A 16113-nucleotide genomic window follows, 5' to 3' on the forward strand; every position below is an offset into this window, starting at 1 on the left:
CAATCTTAGGCTACAGAAGATTTTTACTTTATGATTTTACATCTGCTTAGTCAGAAGTTACTTTTGAATATTTAATAAATACAAAATAATCAATGGAATAAATTTCCTTCACTGAGTTCAGCTTCTTTAGTTTTTTTTTTAATCAATACCTTAGTTTGACACCAAAAACAGCCATGAAAGCTGTTTCTTAAGCTGTATCTTAACTTACACATCTGAAGATTTGAAAAGCATAGATTTAAGTCCTAACTAGAATATAGCATTGGTTCACTGAATAAGATATTTGCCGTCTAATTTAAAAAAGCTTTTTTAATCAGTACCTTAGTTTGACACCAAAAACAGCTATGAAAGCTCAAGTATCTTAACTTACACATCTGAAGATTAAAAAAGCATAGATTTAAGTCCTAACTAGAATATAGCATTGGTTCACTGAATAAGATATTTGCCGTCTAATTTAAAAAAGACCTCTTCCCATATCATCAATATTTGACCTTATACAATTATTTAGAGTAACATTTCATTTTAAATATAGTTTGGTTGTAATTTTTCTAAATAAAATTTGAGTGTTAGCAAGGCACCATTCAGAATATTTACTGATAAATATCTTTTGCAAACAATCATCTGAGCAAAGACCAATCACTTTAAGGATGTTATAGAAAGTGCAGATCTCTTACTGCTAGAGTGGTAAAACTACATCAGCTTAAATTGTGAGCAGAATCCTACTAAGCACTTCGTGAAAAAAAAGGCAAAACAAAAGAAATATCAATTTTCCAGTAGATTTTAATAAATTTCAACTCCAGTTCTGCATTTTTAGAAAAATAAGTTCTGATAAATACACTGTATATCTTCTTCCTGAATGATCTACAGTTAGAGGCTGCTGAGCTTAGTGAAATCTAACTTTGAGTGGGATTTGTAAACTGTGCATTCCTTTCATAAAGGAAATGTTTGTCACGTTTGACAAACTCTGAGCACATGCAGGTTCCTCCCTTTCCTATGAATTCTGATACAAACTATTTCAGCTCTTGAATTTGAAATTACATAAGTGCTTACATTTGTTTGACCATTCTCTGCAGGACGTGGTGATTACTGACTAGCTATTTTCCTGGGTAACATTCTAATAGCAATTAAAATTCTTCAAATAACATAATAATTTCAAAATAGCCCACATTAATCTCTTCCATTCCTCATGCAGTCACATGGTATTTCTGGCTGATGTGTACAACCTTGTCATTTAGAAACAGCTTTTCTTCAAAAGAATATTTGAATATACCACAGAAGGTAATATTTAACTAAATTTGTGATTCTTGGAGTGTTCTGCACAGGGCCAGGAATTGGACTTAATGATCCTGATTGGTCCCATGAAACTCAGCATATTCTATGATTCTAAAAAAGGAACTGAAGCCAGCTGATTAAAAAAAACAGTAGGTAGTCTAATACAAAAAATTATTCAAATTAATAGTTACTTTAATAGGATATGTTATTTTTCATTATATTTATCACGTTGGCACATTCAGTATGAGATGCCAACATAAGGATGAAAGCCTAAATAGCAAATTATATGAAAGGATAAGAATACTTATTTATCTCTGTGTTTCCAAGGTCTTGGGCTTATATACAGGAACATTTTTCTCCTGAAGTGATGGGAGGCCCTTAATTATATCTGCAGCTTTCTCTGCTATCATGATAGTTGGGGCATTCAAGTTTCCAGTGACAACACTGGGCATTATTGAAGCATCAACTACTCTCAAGTTTTCAACCCCAATTACTTTTGTCTGGGGATCCACTACAGCGGTGCTGTCTGAAGGCTGACCCATTTTACAGGTGCAGGAGGGGTGATAAGCACTATCAGCCTTCTGCCTTATGAAAGCATCTATTTCTTTGTCAGACTGAACATGATTTCCTGGTTGAATTTCAGGCCCACGAAATTTTTCAAAAGCTTTCTGAGCAAAGATCTCTCTGGTCAACTTGACACACTGGCGGAATTCCCAAATGTCTCTTTCTGTATAGAGAGAAAATAAGAAAATTATAAGTACACATTTAATTTACCAGTATACACAGAATGTAAAACAGAAAAAAGCAAGAATTGTGGGGAAAAAAGCTGGAAGGAAAGTCTCTCACTTCTTGCTGAAAGCCACGATAAAGCAGAATATTTTTCAAAGTCACAGATTTACATCCAGTGTGAAGAAAATTGTTGCTTATATTGCACAAGCCCAAAAGGAAAGATGTGAACTGTGAGGAATTTCACTTTATCTTTCTGTGCCCACTGTCTAGGAAAAGAAAAATAGTCTCAGCACAAAGCAGCAAAAGAAATTATTCCTTCACAAGCAGAGGTGGTGACAAAACAAACAGCAAGACACAGCAGATACTGAGAATTCTGACTTCATCCCCAACAGAAAATTCTTTCTAGTTTACACAGTGGTTGCACAATCACCTCTTTCCATACTAGTTGACTTTTATAAATGAGAAATAATTAACAATGTACCAACCAGCACTTCTGAACTGGTGTTGAGTAGGTACAAAAATCAGCTACTGAAGCAGGCAGTAAATAAGCTGACAGAGCAAGGAGAGGCTGCAATTACCTGTTGACAGGTAGTTGGGCTCAATGATGGGGTGGTCGTTTGGGTCTGAGCTCTTCAGCTTCAGCCAGCCCACACTTGTGCTCCTCATGGGTCCCACATGGACCTGCAACACCCGACACAATCCCACCAGGTCTACTTCCAAATTCAGCATGGCTGGTTTTTTAATTTATTTTTTTTTTTTTTGCAATTTAGACAGACTTTACAAATTCAGCAAATATAAACATTAATCAGAGATAGTGGAAAATACCATTGAACATTTTTCCATTTTATATAATTTATTTTGTAAATATGTAATTGCACTGCAGGGAGCAAATATGCCTGTCACATCAACTCACAGCTGTTCTTTTCATTTAAAATATAACCATTCCAATTTAGTACTATCAGAGCACTCTAATACAATCAGCAACTGGACCAGATTATTGTATCTCTGAAGAAAACAGACTAGCAAGGAAAAGCATGTACATTCAGTGACAGTTCTCCAGAATTAGCACTCAGAGTTTTGGATCAAGATGATAGTCTAAAAAAGGGCTTGGATTTGTGCCAGTGAGTAAATGAGTGTTTCCACATATTTTCATTAAACCTTTGTCTAAACTGCAGTGGAACACTTTTGTTCCACTGCAAAACTGTGTCCTAACCCACAGCACTAGGGCACTTCAGTAGAGTGAATACTTAATTCAATACTTGCCTTCTTTCCGAGAGACAAAAACTAACATAAGTTTGGTGGCACTATCAAATAAGAAGGCTGTGTTTTTTCCCCAGTGAAGGAGGTTAAGCAGTCTATTGCATATTATACTGAACACAGTATTTTTCAGTATATAGCCAAATTATCAACATTTATAATGGAGCATAAACCTCCTTGCTAATGGCTACAAAGTCTTACTGGAACATTCTCTTCTACTCACCTGATAAGCTTCCATTGTGGAAGCAACCCGCCCGTGGTCAATCACCTGGGAGGGAAGAAAGTGGAACTGAATGTCGGGGTAAGGAACCCCTGGTTCACTCCGGATGAAACCACCAGATTCCAGGTGAGACGTGGCTCCCTCACCTAGGGAGTGAAAAGGAGGGAGAAGATGCCATTAAAATACCTCCACAGAGCAACAAGTCCACTTGTTTTTAACCTGTAGATGCACTACCATGAATAATTGGTAGTGCATCAGTCGCAAGGAATGCAAATCCATTATGAAAAGCTTGTAGTTTAGGCACTGTGCACCACTTTCATCTGCTTTTTAATTCCTAGATAAATGCAAATATGCATAACTTTGGAAATCCCCCTGATCTGAGAATGGGATGTTACAGTTATCCTGTCAAGGCTCTGACTCCAGAAGCAGATTTGGATCCTAAGAGGTGTAGAGGGAGCTGGCTGCACATCCTGATATTCCTGCACTGCTCACTCCGTGATGTGCACTCCAGTTATCCCATCAGTCACATGGAACAGGCAGAGCCATCCACAGTGCCTGCCCTGAAGGGAAAGATGAAAGCCCTGCAAGTGCTTTATGTTATTTTCATTTCTGTTTAAAACTGTTAGTTAGCTCTCAATATTTACTTGCATGGTAAAAAGCCACGTATACCCAGAATAAGTTGTCAAATAATAACATAATTCAGCAAGTGATGTAGAGCTCAACTTTGGCCAAGCTATTTGACTGCCATCAAGGATTATGTTTACAGGTACAACTTATGATTGAGGTACTGTAAAATTCATGTGTCATTCTGAGGAAAGTCAATTCACATTTACTTGCAGGGCAAAAGGATTCTGATCAGAACAGCAAATAAATTCTTTTAAGACAATTATACAGAAGTCAGCTCAACAATATGTTTTTATTGACATCACATTGATTTAAAATAGAATACTTTCTCCACCTTTTTTGCAATAGTTTTCTTAGTAGCACTGATTTTTAAATATATTATTTTTCTTTGCATGAGATCTAGGAATATTAAAAGTGGTGTATAATAACCTCCTTCATTACCTAAGATATAAAAACTTCAAAATATTCTGGTATAGAAGAAAAGAAATAGTTCAAATCCATTTGCAAATTCCATTTATTTCTCAGAGCATAAAAAGGATTACATATTAAGGCTCCCAGCCTATAAAACTCATGGATAAAAGGCTGTCATGATTCTCAATCAGTCAGTGGTAGAATGATTGCATACTTTGCTTCATACCTGTAAATTTCCAAAGCCATTCGAGGCCAATCCTCACCATGTTCAGTGGCTTTTGTGCACTATACAGAGTAATAGGTTTGGTGCACTTTTGCTGGACATACACTTCTAAATGATCTTGCAGGTTCTGGCCTACTCCTGCAGGGGGTAGAAAGGGGGGAAGGAGAAGAAAGTGAGAGGAAAAAAAACCCAGTTATTTCATACAGAAAAATTACCCACCATGTTTCAAGCAGAGAACAACTTAAGTGGGAATTAAACCAAGCTCTTACAGGGGCAGTGGTGACACAGACCAAGGCCATGAGTCACATCAGCCTTTTGCTCATGTCAGAATAAGGTTTTACATAAACATAGGATAATTAGAATGAAAATAGAAAGTTAAATGGCAGATCTAGCAGTTGTTCTGAAATTGCCACTGCTTCTAAATACTGTGCTAACTTTAGCTTTAAGGAAAAGTTAATGTTATTTCTTCTCTATTTGAATATTTATGACAGTGGGAGTTTACACCATGTGTAGTGGATCAAAACTAATAATGACAAGTGTGCTACTTAATTATAAAAATATGCCTTCAGAAAGGCATTTTTCACTGTCAAATGGGGTGAAGAAAGAGTAGGAGTTTGTTGCTTAGTTGTAAAATCAATGCATGTTTCCACTGATTTGTATAAAATCAATACATCTTTCCACTGATTTGTAACGAACATGTTTTCAACATGTGTCTCAGTCTACACAACCTGACATAAAGAAAACTATTTCGCGATTAATTTGATTTAATGGTCATTCAATTGCATCCACAGGAAGATGAAAGAAGAAAGAAAAAAAATTACCAGGAAGATGGCAAACAACAGGAATCCCCAGTTTTTTTAGATCATCTGCATTTCCAATTCCAGACAACATAAGCAGCTGGGGAGAATTAATGGCACCTGCACTTAAAATAACTTCCTTATTGGCAGAAACCTAAAAGGAAATGAGCACAAAAGGCCTAAGATTATAATGCCTGAGCTGAATGCAAGCAACATCAGGGGCTGCTGCTTGGATATGCTGTTCTGATCCAGATTAGACACCCTTCCCTCACATTTTCCTCATTTAAATGTATTCCTGTCTTGTCAGAATTTTCCACAGAGAGAAGCAATCAAGCTTTTGCTTTGATCATTCCTGTATTTATTCCCATCTTTACAATCCATTCAAACCGTATGGCACAGAAACATTCAGCTCCTGTCCTGCTTGCCAGGGGAACAGCACCTGTGGCACTCAGATCAGGCAGCTAAGCTTCTCCGCCATTTTCAGTAACCCTTTATAAATTAAAACTGGAACTCCTAAGGAAGATCTGGAATTCACAGACATGGTTGTTCAAGAATTCTCAAGAGCTTATTTTGTTTTAAATTCAACCAAGGCTAAGGTTTGATTTCTTAGCTTGTGGTAGTCCTCAAAAGCCCCCCCTCACCATTTACTAAAGCACTACTGATAAAATAGTAGCAGGTATAGATTGAATTTTGTTTTTCTCAGAGTCTTTTCATCAAATGGTTTGGTCTGAGCCCTGAGCTGGCCATAAAACAGGCTGCTAAATGATTCCTTTTCCTTTGACTGGGAGTTTTAACAGATTAGCAAGGAATGCATACTAACTTGGAATCCTGTCCTTTTTCAATGACACCTCAGCTACACAGAAAGATGGCAAAATGTTGCTACAGTAACATCCAAGTAATAATAATAAAAAGCATTTTCACACTATTTATCCAATATGGTCTACAGATGGCCAGTGCTGTTACCTTTTATTTGTTACTGCTTTGCTCTGGGCAATCATTAGTATGTTAAGACTAATAAACACTGTATCAGAGTATGTTGAATCAATATTTAGAGTTGTATTTTGCATGTTATACAAATTTATTTAACTTATTTACATTTTCTATGGTACACACAGAACTGGTACCAGCTTGTTCAGAGCAACACTCAAATGATGCTTGCTCAGTCTAAGCCCCCTGCAAGTCAGCACTGTAGTTATTCTTAGCCCACACAAAGTTTTCCATAATGTCACAGCTAACATGCTAAGAGGAAAAAGTGACTTTGATACACTTTAGTTTGAGTTAGTCTATAATACATTAAAACATTTTCATCCTCTATATGAAATATTAAGTGTAAATACACTTTTCTGCTTGGTTCTGAACTTAAAAACTCCAGGAATGTTCAGTCTACCTTTCCTACTTTTACTGGAGTCCTGGGAGACCTCTAGGACTTCAGTGTTAGACAAATAACAAGTCACTGGCTGGTGAATACATTCTGAATAACTTTTGAATCAGGTTTGGTGATCTTTTCATTTTGCTGATGACTGATGTAAAATAGATTATATCTAAAATAGACTGTAAAAACAAAAACACTTTAATGTAGTCAATTGCTTCATCTTGATGGTCATAATGCAATAAAATTATTAGTTCTTCCATCCTGACAGGTATAAAATTTTCCAGAAAGTAAAAGCAGATACTAATCATGCAGTTTTGATGCTGGAGGAGGGAGGGGAAAGGGAAAGAAGGAAGGGAAATACTTTGAAGGTGTATTTTGTACAATACATGATATAAACATATATTTTTCACTATGTAGAATTCATGCTTATTATGTGTGAAAATTCACAGCAATCAAAGAATTTTGCAATTAAATGATCCAGTATTCAGAAAGCCTTTGATCATGTGTAGTTGTGTTTTCAAGACTGTCTTCAACAAAATTGATCTTGATGACGGCACAAGAACAGCAATTAGAGGTACTGTTCACAGAAATTTAATAGCTTATAAATTCAGTTAAAGGTTCTGCAACTTTTGTTTCATATTGGTAAAATGATTATAATTTGCAATCCAGTTAGAAAGCAGCAGATTTGATCTGTGCTTTAGAAAAATCAAAGAACAGATTATTTATACTGCATTTTAACTTCTGGCTGGTGCTCAGTCACAGAACTTGTCTGCTGAGTTTTATAAGGGTTACTGAACTCAAACCACCAAGATCTGTACTCAGCTCTCTCTAGGATATTATTATTGCATTTTGTAATTGTTTTATAGTCCTTTGTGACCAAATCTCTTAGGTTATTAACATACAAACCCCTTTCAGTCAATATCCTGGTTACAGAATAATCCATAATCAGCTGTTAAGGGAAGTGAGGATGGTTTGGATCCTACAGAAGTCAATGGATTGAAAGTCAATTGATAATACAAGCAAATTATCCAGAGTCACAATCACATTTTCACTGGGGTTGGACTGAAACTGAGAAATATTCATTCCACAGCCAAGCATAAGGCAAGATTTGTCATTTATCCCTTGAGCCATTCACATTTCAGTATCTGGCTTTTACAGATTTTCCTCCGCCAGAATTGTTTTTCAGAAACATCCCCATTGCAGCACTCTGGTCAATGTGCTGGGACAGGGCACAGTTGCACCACAGGCTCCAGTCTTACACAACACTCTGTGAAACATCAAGTTATGGCCTGTTCCCTCAGCACTGGGAGATGGAAATGTGATGATGAAGTTAATCTCTAAATCAATACAACTGGAATATCATCTACTGTGAAATAACTGACAAGGAATCATATATTGTAAGAAACAACCTAACCTCTAAAAAAAGAGAATATTTTTAACAGAAGTTTTTTTAAAAATATATAATTTAGCTTTGATTCATACCTCTCATACTGAAAATTGAAAATCTCTTACCTTTTTCCTCTGCCCATTTTTCACATACTCAATACCAATGCATTTTGTTCCTTGGAACAAGATTTTTGTTACAAGTGTCTTCTCTGCAACTGAGAAATTTGGGCGTGATATGGCTGGGCGAAGATAAGCACTAGCTGTGCTCCATCTTTGACCTACAATGTATATTTACATTAAACATCAAAACAGTCATGCTCAGTATGCTTCAGATTTTGGCCAATAACCACCAGGATGCCTATAAATTCTATGAAGACTTCCCCTCTATGAAGAAGGGAAATCTTCATAGAATTTATAGAGTTCAAAGCAAATCTGATTTGATATAACAATTAAAGATATTATTTTAACGTAACAAATTTTACAATGACATAATTTAACTGTGGATCAGAACTTTTCTACCAGTGCAACTTGCAATAAAGTATACAGTACTTCACTGTACAGATAGCAAGCTGCTGAGAAACGCATAGGGTGTAAATGCAGAGTGCCACAGCTGGGTAGTAACCTAAACACTCAAATGGCATTCAGTGCAGATTGCATGTCCATATTTCAACATTATTTCTGGGTCAGAAACAGACATTACTCAAGGACCTCTTTCTGATTTACCTTGGTGTATAGTCATGTCCATCCAGCCAAAGCCTTCCTGCTGGTAGCCATTCATGTCATCTGTGAAGGGATACCCGGCTTGCTGGGCAGCCTCCAGGAACGCCTGATGGAGAGGATGCTTCTTTTTCCCTCTTGACACGTGCAGGGGGCCATTCCCACCTCTGTACTGATCCGGCCCCAGTTCGTGTGTCTGTGCCTTCTTAAAATAGGGCAGGCAGTGCTCATAGTCCCAGCCCAGAGCCCCCTCCCTGCTCCAGCGGTTGTAGTCCTCGGCGTGCCCGCGGATGTAGACCATGGCATTGAGAGAGGAGGAGCCACCCCACACCCTGCCCCGGGGCCAGTACATCACCCGGCCCTCCATGTGCCTCTGCGGAGTGGTGTGGTAGTACCAGTTGTATTTCTCATCGCACAGGTTGTAGGTTAAGGCAGCAGGCATGTGGATCTTCCACATCAGCCTTATGCTGCCCAGCAGGGTGTCCTTGGGGCCCGCTTCCAAAAGCAGCGCGGTGCTCTGCGGGTCTTCTGTCAGCCTGTTGGCCAGCACACAGCCTGCTGAGCCAGCTCCCACAATGATGTAATCATAAGAGTTTGTCTTTTCAGAGCTCAGTTGGGATGAGGCACGTGAAATTTTGAATTGTTCGTTGATGCTGAACGCGTTCTTTAACGTGCGTGCTTTAAACAGGCTTCCTGCTACTTTGCACATCACAGGACTGGGACATTTAAATCCTTTTGTTAAATATGACATCTTTATTGATAGTCACTCTTGCAGAATTTCTGATAAAATCCAGTGGTATACCCTAGAAAAAATCCCAAAGATACTAATTAAAATGTAAGCATTGCTACCTCTAAAATGTCAGTCATTTTCAGGTGAGAATGGTATACTTTACCCATTTGGACTACCCAAAAAGTTAACAATGGCAATAAAGAGGTATTATTATTTATTTATTTATTATTATTAATTTATTAATTATTATTATTTAGTCTTATTCTTCTCTTAGTGCAGTCTATGTAGCAGTCAAATGCACTATCCTATATTATATGGAGTCTGATTTTGATTTTCTTCTGGTTCCTGAGACAGAAGTACATTTTCAAGTATTTGCCAAATCCAGAAGAGGAGGAAACTTTTGCATTCCTTGTAGTTTCTCTTTAACCACCTCTAATAGGCAAGAATTCAAGAACAACAGCAATTTGAAAAACTTCCCTGTGAGTCTGTGACAGCGAGTCTGTGACACAGGACAATTGACAATGGAAATCACTGCACATTCTGCCAGAGAGTGTCTCCACAAAACAAATGTGTAGCAAACTCATTTCCAGCTATCCCTATGGTGAAAACTTCTGGATTTGCAGCAGTGTCTCCTAACACAGGGAAAGGCAAGATCTGTCCATCTGTGCCTTTCTACCTTGCTACTAAACCCAGATCCTGCAAAAGTACAATCTAATGCCACCAGATCCTTAGGATGAGTAAGAATGGCAAGTTTTTTACTTTCAGAGAAGCCTGTGAACCTTGGAAGTACCACAGGTTTAGCTCTGAGTTGTGCTGGTTTGGACACAGGGACTCAGTGCCAGATTTTCTGTGTGTCACAGGTACTGATCCTGCTGGCCAGCCTGAAGGGTTTCTCCTGGTCCCTCCCCCTGAAACCATTCCTTTTGGTCTACACAATTAGTGAAATGGGGTGTCCTTGGACTGTAAATAACACTTCTCCCTGGCCCATGACTTCTGTCTAAGCTGTTGTCCTGTATTCTAGAGACAGCAACTTATCCAGAGACCATTACACTTATCTCTTCCAGCACTTGCTGTGAGAGATAAGCAAGAATTCTCCTGAAATACACTGAATCCTCTGTAACAAAATTAGGTGTAAATTGCTGCTAAGTGTTAAAATTTTCCATGTACAATTACAATTTTATACACATTCATTTGCAAAAGTATGCTCCTTTATTCTTGGGAAACAGATTGGAAGAAGCATAACTCTACAACTTTTCTTCAGAAAACTTGTAATAAACTTGTTTGGGGCTGTACAAACCCCAAAACTTCTGAATGAACAACCAACCATGCATAACAACTTGTTCTGTAAAGGAAAAAAGAAAAGATGCTGGGGATAGGTCTGAGGCTAAAGTTCACACAGCTGATTCTCCTCACATGGATAACTTGAAATTGTTCCCAGCTGAAGATGGGGACGGGTCAGGATTTTTTTTTTTTTTTTTTTCAGGTGAAGTCTATTAAAGGAGTCTTTCTTGAAGAAAAATGTTTATCAGCTTCTTGTGATGCAGCAGAGGATGCAAAGGTAGAGAGGTTTTTACTTGTTTTGGTTATGAGGAAGAGGGCTATGGTTTTGCAATACCTGTGTTTAACCTGCAGAACTGGTGGGCCACAGGACTTTATTGATCCAGGAGCACCAAACTGGTGAGGGGGGTTGGTAGAACATGGGCCTGGGCCCTGATAACCTGGGAAAGACACTCTGTCCCAGTAGGCAACTATAGTTTTGTAGCCAACTCTTCTAAATGTTATAGCAGTTTTCTCTGCATTTTGTTGTTGTTTTACTTCAAATGGAACAGGACTGGCAGAATAACACCTGAGAGAACTGTTGTCTTGTAAAGAGAGCTGGGAGTGAAGTCAGTCAGCAGTGTCCTGGCCATAACAGTCAAGTGACTTTGACAGTCGGTGTGTAGATGATTCACAAACCTTGGTGCTTTTGAGTTCTGAAGCGCAGAGGTCAAAAATTAAGTCAGTCTGATTTAATATAAATCTAGCACACATGTTTTAATTGAACGGATTAAAACACTAGTTTCAATGCACAATTCTTTTTGCCATATTGATTCACATCCACTCTCTTTCAGTGGTCCCTTCACATGAGCACTGTCCTACCCCATTTCTTCTAAACTGGTCCTGAAAAAAAAAAGGAGAGTGCCTGAAACACTTACTGCCTGTTCCGTTGACAAAGGAGTAACAAGAATATTCTCTTTGGCAGATGGACATCTCCCGGCGATGTCCACAGGACAGACAACACATAATGTAGCAGAGCAATGGGTCAGGACGTTAACTCTTCATGTTACCACCAAATGCTGTCAGGCCTGACTGTGTAAAGGCAGGAGGAAGAGCTCCTCAGGCTAAAGCAGATCTTGCTTTTTGTTTGTTTTGCCCTGCTGCAGGCAGTGTAACAGGTTTAAATGTATCTGCTGCAGAATGTTTTGGCTAACTTTCCCTTCCTTCCTGCCAGGGAGAAAGTTCATTCACTTTCAAAAACATTGCGGTGAGTTTCATTTCCAGGGCTGAAAGTGTTCAAGCCGACTTACCTCGCCGCTTCCTCCTGTGTGCACAAGCGCGTCTGTGGGCTCCGGGGCTGCCCGCGACCCCGCTCTGGGGCTCCCGAACCGGACCGGGACCGCTCCCGCCCGGCCGCCCGAGCAGGAGGGAGATGGGTCTGTCCGGTCCCCTGCGCAGGACGGGGCACCCACAGGCCGCGTCTGTCTCAGCCCAGGCCGGGGAGGCCGCTCGCGTGTGGGGGCTGCCGCCGACCCTCGGCAGCCGCCGCCCAGGCCGGCGGGCGGAGCGCGGGGTGGTCCCTGGGAGTGCGGGGCCCCTGTGGGCTGCGAGGGGAGAGTCCGCGGGGAGGCAGGGCAGGAGCGCGGCTGGGACTTCCCCCCGGAACGCAGCCTTTGGCCGCTGTGCAGCCTGTGCGAGAGCGGCTTCGCCGGAGCTGAAAGGGGGCAGCGGGCGAAGTCCTCGGCCTCGCCCATCCCGCCGGAGTCCCCGGGAGGCTGCGCTGCCCCGCCGGGACAGGGCTGCCAGGTTCCCCCAGGACGGGGCCGCCAGCTCTGCCAGGTTCCCCCGGGACAGGGCTGCCAGCTCCGCCGCGGAGCTCCGGGGCGCGGGGCAGACCCAGCCTCGCTGAGGCGACCCCACCCCGCTCCTCCCCGGAGAGCTGCAACTTTTTCACCCCACTCTTAGCGGGGCGGAAAAAAAGTTTCCCCCACCCTGGCTGCGTAAACGCTTTCCAGTGGGAGCATTGGGAGCTACATCGCGGCTGGGGATGAACCCCCCGGTGTCCCAGCTCCGTGCCCGTGCCTGCTCCGTCCCGGCGGTGACGGGAGGTGTCTCTGTATGGATGAGCGCTGGGCGCAGTGCTCGAAGGCAGCCTGTGAAAGTTGAGCTGGAACTTGCAGCTGAGGGCTGTCATTGCCATCCTTACCTGTGCAATGCCTGTTCCCAGCAGAAAGCCCGGGTTAGAAGTGAGAGCAGCAAACGCGCCGTCCCGCCGGGCCTGCCTGTGTTGACGGATTTGTTACCTCAGCAGTGACGATTTTGGGTTTGGCTGTATCACTGAAAAGTGAGAGTTCAATCATAATTCTGAACAGTTTCCCACTGGGTAGGCAGAATTCCACAATATAACTCAGATAAGTTACTTCTCTATTGTCTTTGTCCTCTGAATATCTTCAGTATATGTGAATGTAGTGCATGTTCATTATAGACAAAACTGGTTTAAAATGTGCTGGTAATGACAGTATCTAAAAATTCCCTGAGAACTGGCCAGGGATTGGAATTGTGTGGAGAGGCAGCGCCACTCTGGGAGGGTAAACCCGGGAGTCTTGTTTATCCTTTCAGAATGCTCATGGCAGAACAAAGCTGATATAATGAAGACAAACCAAGATTATTGTGACATCTTGTACTTTTTCCTGACATCATCTGAGGACAATGGTTTCTGCTGCAGTATCTTTGATATTGCTTGTAGATGCTGGGTTTTTTCCACGTCCTTCCTCACCACTCTTCTCAGAATGTATTGCACCATTAATAATTTTCTAGCTTAATTACTTGTTCATGTTTTTGTTCTTAATCGGATAAGTAGATAATGGACAGTCTCTGGGTGATTGGTTATTCACATTCAAGCACCACATTCCAAACTTCTGAATAATTATTCATTAATGGGAAAGAGTAATTGTTCCCCGTAGAACTATGAGTAAATGTGTACACTTGATCTTTAATCTTTGCAGTGATTAAGAATTCTTGAAACCAAGATGTGTGTTTGCAGTGTTGAAAAAATTTTGTACACTTTCAATGCTGTGTAAGCAAATAAAAAGTCTATAGAAAACATGCACTAAATATGTATAAGAGTATAGAAGTTTCCTGAAGTAACAGAGCAATTTCGGCAGTTAAGTAGGGGTAGATGTAGAGCACAAAATTCTAAGTTCATTGTTTGGAATGTGAAAAAATAGTTTCCACTTCATTGTAAGGGGTCCTGTCCAGTATTTCATGGGTTTGCAGACTAGAAATTGGTGATGATATCTCATATCTTTGTTACCAACTGAATCATACACAAGGCCTTTAAACAGAAATTTTGAGAATTCTGTGCAGGTGAATTTGCTGTTTTTGTAATGCACGGATACTTGAACATTTATCATTCTCAAGTCAGTATTTACTGCAAACTAAGCTGAAACTACTAATTGTTTCCTGTTGCAATATTTATCAGGTATTTTCAGCAGATTTTCCCTGGGATGTTTGCAAAAATCCAGGAAAAAGAAATGTTTTGGTTATATTTGGTTTGAATGTTAAAATCCTGTCAAGATGCAGATGATTTTGGTTTTAGGTGACTTTATATATGATGGCATAGGCCAATTTTGCCTTTCACCTTCCTCCTCTTAAATTTTATGCTTATTAGAGTAATGCTACACCTCAGGAATTTGTTATTTTGTAGCTTTTGCTCAGGGTAAAACTCTAACCAAAAAGGACAAGAGGAGATGATGACACCTCAGGTTTCAGGGGGAGATATATTCCAGTAACATGGGAGGAATTGGCAGGGAGCAGACTCAGACTGATATGCCTTGCTTCTTTCAAAGTAGGGAAGAAAATTAAGTAAATTAGGTAATCAACAACTCCAAAATAGATGATGAATCATTTTGCATTGCTTTTTAGTACACTTTCAATGTATGTCCATTGGAAATGATAATTTCAGTAAATCTGCGTGCTTTTTCTCTAAATTCTATTAAAATACACATAAACAAATGCATACATACCATATATTAGTGTTACTATGATAACTGATAGCTTTTAGAGACTTGATTTCAATTGATTTTCTCTTTTAGAGCTCCTCACAATCAAATCAGTTGGAGGATGTGAGTGATTTCTCCTTGCTGCTCTGCTTGTGACTGTGTCTCATTGCTGGGACAGCTCGTGCCATCTCACACAGAGGTAAGAGTTCTCCATGTATGTACATTGGAAATGATAATTTCAGTAAATGTGTGCTTTTTCTCTAAATTTTATTAAAATACACAAATGTGTACATACCATATATTGGTAAGTATTATAATAACTGATAGCTTTTAGAGACTTGATTCCAAGTGATTTTCTCTTTTACAGCTCCTTACAATCAAATCAGTTGGAGGATGTGAGTGATTTCTCCTTGCTGCTCTGCTTGTGACTGTGTCTCATTGCTGGGACAGCTCGTGCCATCTCACACAGAGGTAAGAGTTCTCATCTTCTTGAGCTTTTGTATTCTGTTGAGTTTTGCTGCGAGCATCCTTTTAGCTAAGGTCATATAAAAGAGACTGCCTTTTAGGTATTATTGCAGTAGGAACACTCTCAAGTTTGTTCAGGAAGCTCCAGCTTCAGTATTTCCAGTCCTGTGGTTTTGAAGGCAGCTGCCCAACCAAACCAGCTTTGGTTGGTGTTCAGGGTGTTGAAGAGTGCAGCCTCACTGCCCTCAGGTGGAATGAACTGGAAGCTGTGCTGGTTGTATAAAATTGCAGCTAGGTCTTTTGGGTACATATATTGATTTTTGTAAAATAAGGAAAAAAGTGGACTCTACAATAGATAATGAAAAACAAAGAAGTTTTGATGATAAGTACAGGGCAAGAAAAAAATATTCCACTTCCAAATTCTTTGTGTTTCCACTGAATAAAATAATTTATTACATAAGTAAAATACAAACAGTGACTGTAGTTTTAGTTCTTCATTTCACTTTTACCCTAATGATCAACTTCATCTCCTGGTAACATTAGAGTAGCAATCAGAATATTACATTAAACCCACAGCTGCACTCTTCAGCTGTTGCTTCTGTGTGCAGGTTTCTGGAATGAATCTTGGCTTAACACCTCTCAAGTAATATTTCAT

General features: G+C 39.9%; 1 protein-coding gene across 3 annotated transcripts; it reads right to left on the reverse strand.

The window, feature by feature from the left end:
• Window positions 1-759: 759 nt before the first annotated feature.
• CHDH (choline dehydrogenase) lies at window positions 760-13249 on the reverse strand. Of its 3 annotated transcripts, XM_039695508.1 has the most exons (9): window positions 12303-12853; window positions 11351-11708; window positions 9012-9808; window positions 8415-8566; window positions 5555-5684; window positions 4737-4871; window positions 3479-3621; window positions 2577-2679; window positions 760-1996 (listed from the first exon to the last, which is right to left on the reverse strand). In XM_039695508.1, the coding sequence occupies exons 3-9, from the start codon at window positions 9754-9756 to the stop codon at window positions 1578-1580; spliced, it is 1827 nt and encodes a 608-aa protein (XP_039551442.1). In that variant the 5' UTR covers window positions 9757-9808; window positions 11351-11708; window positions 12303-12853; the 3' UTR covers window positions 760-1577. The 3 variants fall into 3 exon arrangements, with proteins under 3 accessions (XP_039551442.1, XP_039551443.1, XP_039551441.1); XM_039695509.1 differs by lacking the exons at window positions 11351-11708; window positions 12303-12853 and adding an exon at window positions 13199-13249; XM_039695507.1 differs by lacking the exon at window positions 11351-11708 and having other exon boundaries at window positions 12303-12844.
• Window positions 13250-16113: the final 2864 nt, after the last annotated feature.

The sequence above is a fragment of the Passer montanus genome, unplaced genomic scaffold (assembly GCF_014805655.1).
Source record: "Passer montanus isolate IOZ18808 unplaced genomic scaffold, ASM1480565v1 scaffold9, whole genome shotgun sequence".
NCBI lineage: Eukaryota > Metazoa > Chordata > Aves > Passeriformes > Passeridae > Passer > Passer montanus.